Source organism: Zosterops lateralis, assembly GCF_965231275.1.
Source record: "Zosterops lateralis genome assembly, chromosome: 5".
NCBI lineage: Eukaryota > Metazoa > Chordata > Aves > Passeriformes > Zosteropidae > Zosterops > Zosterops lateralis.
In genome coordinates this window covers 2,290,581-2,298,170 of record NC_139766.1, presented here as the reverse complement: position 1 = coordinate 2,298,170, position 7,590 = coordinate 2,290,581, and the positions used below count along the sequence as shown (strand labels likewise).

The window sequence follows — 7,590 nt, the reverse complement described above, 5'->3', positions numbered from 1 at the left end:
GGCCACGGCCCTGCGGGTCCCTGCGGGTCCTTGGGGGTCCCTGCGGGTCCTTGGGGGTCCCTGCGGGTCCCTGCGGGTCCCTGCCCGCTGCTCCCGGTCCCTGCCCGCTCCCGATCCCGGTTCCGGCCCCTCCCCGCCCCCGTCCCCTCCCGCCCGGCCGCGACCCCCGCCCGCTCCCCGCCCTCTTCCTGCCCGGGACCCCCTCCCGCCTCCTGCCCGTCCCCTGCCCGGGACCCCCGCCCGCTCCCCCCCCTTTTCCTGCCCGCCCCTGCCCGGGACCCCCGCCCGCTCCCCCCCCTTTTCCTGCCCGCCCCTCCCCGTTGAACGGCCCCGTTCCGCTCCCGGTGCCCCCGGACCCCTGGAACAGGAGACACTGGGTCCCCCCCGCTGTCCCCTCACTGTATCCCCGCTGTCCCCAGCCCCTCACAATGTCCCCAGTGTCCCCTGCCCACGCCGGGGAGGGGCCCGGGTGTCGCCGGCCGAGCCCGGGGGCCCGGCAGGTCCCGGAGCCGCCGGAGCGGGGCTGGAGCCGGCGGGGAGGGGCGGCCCCGGGCCCCGCTCTGACCCCCCGGGTGGGACTCGGGGTGCGGGTCCCGGGCTCGGGGTCCTGCCTGTCCCCCCATCCTGCGCGGGGGCTCACACGGCCTCGTTTTTCACCCCGAATGAACTTTCCCGGTTTGATTGTCCCGTTTTTTATTGGGATTTCCCGCAGGCGCGGGGCGGGCCGGGCAGCGGTGACATCCCTGTCCCTTGTCCCCATGGCTGTCCCTCCGGGAGCCCTGCCCGGCGGGGGAAGGAGGGGACAGAGCCCGCACAGGTGACACCGCCCCGGGATCATTTACATCTGTATCATCACCCGGGGATGCTCCTCGGCCACCCGGGGACAGCGGGAGGGGACAGCGGGAGGGGACAGAGGGGACAGCGGGAGGGGACAGCGGGAGGGGACAGCGGGAGGGGACAGCGGGGCTGGCCCGGGACACAGAGCTGTCATTCCCGGCCCATCCCCCGGCAGGGTTTTGTTCTGGGCTCGGCTGTTCCCCCTCGGCCCCCCCGGGCCGGCTCTTTCGAGGTTTGCACAATTCCCGGCCCCGGTTGGAGCTGGCTCAGCACTTCCCGGGATGTCAGGAATTTCCTGGGGCAGCGCCGGGCAGCGCCTGCCAGAGCCCGCTGGGGATGCCTTAAAGGGGCCGCGGCTCTTCCCGGCAGGAACACTACAGGGATCCTACAGGAAATCTACAGGAATCTTATAGGAACCCCATAGGAATCTTCGAGGGATCCTACAGAAATCTTACAGGAATCCTACAGGTCCTACAGGGAACCTACAGGAACCCTACAGGAACCCTACAAGAATCCTACAGGAATCTTACAGGAATCCTACAGGTCCTACAGGAATCCTACAGGGATCTTATAGAAATCCTACAGGAATCCTACAGGTCCTACAGGGATCCTATAGGAACCCTACAATAATCCTACAGGAATCTTACAGGGACCCTACAGGGACCCCACAGGAATCCTACAGGGATCCTACAGAAATCTTACAGGAATCCTACAGGGATCTTACAGGAACTCTACAGGAATCTTAGAGGGATCCTACAGAAATCTTACAGGAACCCTACAGGAACCCCAGAAGAATCCTACAGGGATCCTACAGAAATCTTGCAGGAATCCTACAGGTCCTACAGGAATCCTACAGGGACCCTACAAGAATCCTATAGGAATCCTACAGGAACCCTACAGGGATCCTGCTCTGATCCCCCACACCCCACAAGCAGAGTGGGGTCAAACCCACCGAGCACTGCAGGGAGAGACTCGGGAACATCCCTGTGGGAAGGACTCAGGGACAAGGGGACAGTGACACAGCCCTGGAGAGGACATGTCCTGGTGTCCCTGAGTGTCCCCATCCTTCCAGTGTCACCCGTGGGGGACAACCCCCCCTGCACAGCCCTGCAGCTCCAGAAGGTTCCAGAGGGTGCTGTGGTTGTTGGGGTGTCCCGTTGTGACGCGGCGCCCCATTGTGACCCCAAAAGGTTCCCGTTCCCAGCACAGCCCCTCCCTGAGGAGCTGCAGCTCCTGGATCCCTCTGGAGACGTCCCTGGAGAAGGAAGAGTGGGAACTCTGCTGTCCCCAAGGGCTGTGCCCAGGGGGACACGGCACAGACCCCCAGGGATCCCCAGGGACGAGCCAGGGCAGCGCCCACGGACACAGGGATCTGTCCCAATGGTTGGCCTTGATCAGCCAGGAGATGTCCCACGTGGAAGAGTTCATCCACCAGGAGAAGGCCAGGAGGGACCAGGAACCGTGCCGAGGGCAAGGCAACGGATACGGGGATGTGTCCCAATGGGACGAATTCACCAATAAAGAGCGGTGCCAAGAGAAAGCCAATGGATCCCAAGAGTTGTGCCATGGGGAATCCGACAGATCCCAAGAGCGGTGCCATGGAGAAGCCAATGGATCCCAAGTGTTGTGTCATGGGGAATCCACCAGACCCCAAGAGTTGTGCCACAGGGAATCCAACAGATCCCAAGAGCGGTGCCATGGGGAATCCAACAGATCCCAAGAGCGGTGCCATGGGGAATCCAAAGGACACAAAGATGTGTCCCAGAGGAAAGACTTCACCAGACAAAGGATGTCCCATTGGGAACACCCCAGTGACAAAGGGAAAGCTGAAATGTCCCCAAAGTGGTGCCGAAGGGAATTCCAAGGAAACGCAGAGCTGTGCCAGGGGGAAGTCGGCGGATACAAAAGTGTGTCCCAATGGGAGGATCTAATCAGCCAAGAGATGTCCCAAATGGAAGAACTCATCGACCAAGGGGTGTCCCACATGGAAAATGTCATCGACCAAAAACCGTGCCAAGGAAAAGCCAAGAGACACCAAGAACGGCGCCAAGGGAATGTCAGTGGATATAAAAGTGTGTCCCAATGGGAGGACTTAATCGACCAGGAAATGTCCCAAATGGAAGAATTCACCAACCAAGAGAGGACCCAAATGGAAGAATCCACCAACCAAGAGAGGACCCAAATGGAAGAATCCACCAACCAAGAGAGGTCTCAAACAGAAGAATCCATCAACCAGGAGATGTCCCAAATGGAAGATTTCATCAACCAAGAGCTGTGCCAAGGAAAAGCCAAGAGACACCAAGCATGGTGCCAAGAGGAAGTCAATGCATACAAAACTCCGTCCCAATGGGAAGACTTAATCCACCAGGAGATGTCCCAAATGGAAGAATCCATCAACCAAGGAATGTCCCAAATGGAAGAATCCACCAACCAAGAGACATCTCAAATGGAAGAATTCACTGACCAAGATCCGTGCCAAGGGGACACCAAGACACACCCAGAGCAGTGTCAAGGGGATGTCAAGGGATACAAAACTCTGTCCCAATGGGAAGACTTCATCAACCAAGAGATGTCCCAGTGGGAAAGAGTTCCTTGAGCAGGAGCTGTGCCCAACAGAGCAGGGGGAACATCCCTGCCCACACCAGCCCTGCTCATCCTGACCTCCAGGGCCTTTCCCACACCCACAGCCCCTGATCTCACCTTAGAGAAGTTCAGCATTCCCAGGGAGTTAATCCAAGTTTCTCCTTCTGACCCACCTGGATGAAGTCCATGGGGAGAAATGGTTCCCGTGTGCTCCCCAAAAAGGCTCCAAGCCCCGGCCACAGCAAAGGAATTAAAGGAATTCCTGAATTCCTGAGGCTCTGTCGGCTGCTGATGAGCCCCAGGAGGGGTTGAGTGCTCCAGAGGGGTCCCCAAGTTTGGAATGTCACTATGGAACTGTCTGGGGGCAGGTTGGGTGCAGGGCAGGGACTCATGGAATTGTTTGGGTTGGGAAAAACCCTCTGAGACCATTGAGTCCAGCTCTGCCAAGGCCACAATGTCCATGTCCCCAAGTGCCACATCCACAGGGCACTAAATCCTCCCAGGAATGGGGACTCCATTCCTGCCAGGGCTGGACAGCTCTTCCCAAGAAGGAATTTTCCCAATATCCAACCTGGCACAGCTTGAGGCCATTCCCTCTCCTCCTGTCCCTGTTCCCTGTGAGCAAATCCCAACTCCCACATGGCTCCAAGAATTCAGGGAGTTGTGGAGAGCCAGAAGGTCCCCCTCGATCCCCCTTTTCCCAGCTCCCTCAGCTGCTCCTGGAGCTCCAGATCCTTCCCATCAATCCCCTGGATCTCTGGTGTCACCCAGAGTCACCAAACCCCAAGGAACGACCCCAAACTCAAGCCCTGGGGTAACTATACAGTGAGAACATTTATTTCTGGGGGACACCTGCGACAGTCTCTCCCACGCTGGATGATCGGAGACACAAATCCAACCCTCTCCTGGGTTTGGGGTTCAGTTCTGTTCCCAGTTCTGATTTTTTACACCATGGATGCTCCTTCCTGACCCCAAATGACAAAGGAAATCCAAACACACAGAACTAACTGGCCCCAAAGTGTCGTTCCTGGGGAGCTCCATCACCTGGAGCTCGGCTCTTCCCCGCCGTTATCCTGCTGCTTGGCCATGAATTTCTGTGGAGAAAAGGAGAAGAGATTGTGCTGCAGGGATTTTCCAGGATCATCCCCAAAAACCTGGGCCAGGAACACCTGGGTCAGGATTTGTCCCATAAAACCCACCCCCCAAATTTGGCTTCCAGGATGACGAGAAGCTCCTGAGGGGAAATGTGGCCAAATCTCAGGGATCAGGATTCCCCAAAATAAAAATACTCCATATTCCCACGGGAATATTGGGCTGCATACTCCCAAACCCTGTCAAACTCCCAGGGAATTCTCCTGAATCCAAGGATTTGGGGGGTAATTCCCATTTTCCCAGGAGGTACCTCCATGTTCTCTCGGTGCAGCGGGGTCCTGCAGTGGTTGATCATGGAAGGCTCGTCGGCGTAGAAGAGGGAGCAGATCTGGCAGAAGAATCCGGCCTTGGGGACCAGGATATCCAGAGCTGAGGATACACAACACACACAGCTCCAAGAAATATTCCAACCTCCCATTTCCTTCAGCCAAATCTGGGGAATTCGGGATTCCTCAGGGGGGAAATTACAGTTCTTGACCATTCCGAGAATCGGGTTTTTCACCCAAGCTGGTCCCTGCCCCGTTTCAATCCACAGGTCATCTCCATTTCCAATAAACACAGCTTTTCTGGGAATAAAGTGACCAATCCTGTGGAAGTTGGAGCAGTTCCTGAAGGACAGACCCCATGGAAGTTGGAGCAGTTCCTGAAGGACTGACCCCATGGAAGAGTGACTCATACTGGAGCAGTTCCTGAAGAACTGACCCCATGGAAATTGGAACAATTCCTGAAGGAATGACTCCACAGAAGTTGGAGCAGTTCCAGAAGAAATGACCTCACAGAAATTGGAACAATTCCTGAAATTCCACGGAAAAGTGACTCATATTGGAGCAGTTGCTGAAGGAATGACCCCCCTGGAATTCACTACATCTCTACATCCCCATTTTACAGCCCTGGCAGCAATTCCAGACCCTGAATGTTGGGAAGAAAACTTGCCACAGGATGGGAACCCTCAGGAGACACCACACTAAACCCAGCTAATGACCAATAATTCCACCTGGATTTGGGAATTTCAGGAACAAACTTTTCATGAGAGGCTTCCAAATTTGGATTATTTGGAGGAGCCAAGAAAAACCCACGGATTGTGGGCCCTGACTGGGAGGTTCACTGTGGTTGTGAGGCACGGGAGGAGTTTTTCAAATGGGCAGGAAAAGAATCTTCCAGCCAGGAAAACCTGGAGCATTTTGAGGGGTTCCTTTGGATTTACCTTTGGGAGTGCTCTGTGTCTTGGGGACACCTGGAAAAGCCGTTTTTTTCTGCTGAGACTTTGGTTCTGCATCTTCTGTTCCCAGTTGAGCTGCTGGAGAAACACACATTGGGATGGAATCACGGAACAGGATCATGGAATGATGGAACGGAATCATGGAATGGTTTGGGGTTGGGAGGGACCTAAAGGACGGGGACATCTTCCACCAGCCCAGGTGGCTCCAAGCCCCGTCCAACCCGGCCTTGATGTTCCTCACCTTTTGGCTTGGAAATTTCAGCCATTTCCCCCTCTGGATTTGGATCTCCCAGAACTCCCATCTCTTCTGGTCCTGCCACAGCGACAATATCTTCATCATCTTCCTCCTTGGGCGGGTTTTTCCCTGGGAAAGTGCTTTCTTCTTCCTCGTCGCCGACTTCATCGACCGTAACAAAGTTCAGCTCCTCTTTGAGGTGGTTGAAGTCGGCCAGGAAATCGTCCTCGTCCTCGTTCACCTCATCCAGGGTCACCAGAGGGTTGTCCTCGTTGTCCTCCTGGATCTCGTCCACGGTCACCAGGGCGTTGGGGTCGTCGGGCACGTGGGAGGCGGCGCAGTCCCCGGGGTTGGCCTTGCCCTCCTCGGCAGCGCTCAGCTCGGCGGGCTCATTGAGGGGCAGCTCCTCCACCTCCCCGATCTCATCCACCGTCACCAACGGCTCGGCCTTCAGATCCCTCTCCTCGAATTCCGTCCTGGGGCCGTTCCCTTGGGAAGCGGGCTCCTCCTGCTCCGAGAGCTCGTCCAGAGTCAGCAGAGCCTGCGGGTCCTTCACGGCGTCCGCCAGCTCCTCCTCTTCCACCACCTCGTCCACCACCACCAGGCCCCGCGGGTCGACGGCCGGCGGCGGCACCGGCGCGTCCTCCTCGTCCCCGATCTCGTCCAAGGTGACAAAGGACGGCTGCTCGCCCTCGGCCCCGCCGCTGGTGGTCCCTTTCCTCCTCTTGGACGCCAGCTCCGAAGGGTTGGTGGCTTTGGGAGGTTCTTTTCTCTTCCCCCTGGGCGGGTTTCGCCGCAGGGTCACTGGAGACTCGGCGTCCTCCAGCACTTCGTCCACCGTGACGAACTCGTCCAGGTTAAATGGGAAAGGCTCTTCTTCCTAGGAATGGGATATTTAATTGGCATCTCTCCAGGAGGAAGAGCCACACGTTGGCTCCAAGAAGGGGGAAAAAATAATCCCAAATTTAATTTGAGAGTAAAAAAAAAATAAAATTGTTCAGGGCTTAATTCGCAGCACCGCGCTGAGTAATTGATTTAGTAATTGATTTAATTTAACTCGGGTTTAGTTCAGGGAGCCAAAGGCCTTTGGAAAAATCACAGGGGATCAATAGGGGGATAAAATTCCATGGGTAAAATGCAGTGGATGAGATTCAATGGGTAAATTTCAATGGAAAAAATTCAACGGATGAAATTCAGCAGATAAAAAACCAAGGGATGAAATTCAATGGATAAAATTCCATGGATAAAATTCAGTGGATGAGATTCAGTGGATAAATTTAAATAGACAAAATTCTGTGGATAAAATTCAGTGGATAAATTGAAATGGATAAAATTCAGTGGATAAAGGTCAATCGAAAAAAAAAATTCAGTGGATTAAATTCCATGGATAAAAATTTAGTGGATGAAATTCAATGGATGGAATTCAGCAGATAAAAATCAATGCATAGAACTTGATGGAAAAAATCAGTAGATAAAGGTCAAAGGATGAAATTCAGCAGATAAAAATCCATTGACTCAATGGATTTTTATCTATTGATAAATGAAGGTCAATGGATGAAATTCA

At 55.2% G+C, this 7,590-nt stretch overlaps 1 protein-coding gene across 2 annotated transcripts in view; it reads right to left on the bottom strand.

Annotated features, from left to right (window-relative positions):
- Positions 1 to 4,234: 4,234 nt before the first annotated feature.
- LOC310909272 (zinc finger protein 638-like) overlaps positions 4,235 to 7,590 on the bottom strand; it is a 36,757-nt gene continuing 33,401 nt past the window's right edge. The window contains exons 17-20 of one of the 2 annotated variants that reach the window (XM_083860914.1): positions 6,033 to 6,906; positions 5,777 to 5,869; positions 4,823 to 4,941; positions 4,235 to 4,514 (exon numbers count right to left, since the gene is read on the bottom strand). In XM_083860914.1, coding sequence (XP_083717040.1) covers positions 4,461 to 4,514; positions 4,823 to 4,941; positions 5,777 to 5,869; positions 6,033 to 6,906 — 1,140 coding nt within the window. In that variant the 3' untranslated portion in view covers positions 4,235 to 4,460. The remainder of the gene's footprint in view (positions 4,515 to 4,822; positions 4,942 to 5,776; positions 5,870 to 6,032; positions 6,907 to 7,590) is intronic. The other variant, XM_083860915.1, reaches the window with a different exon arrangement.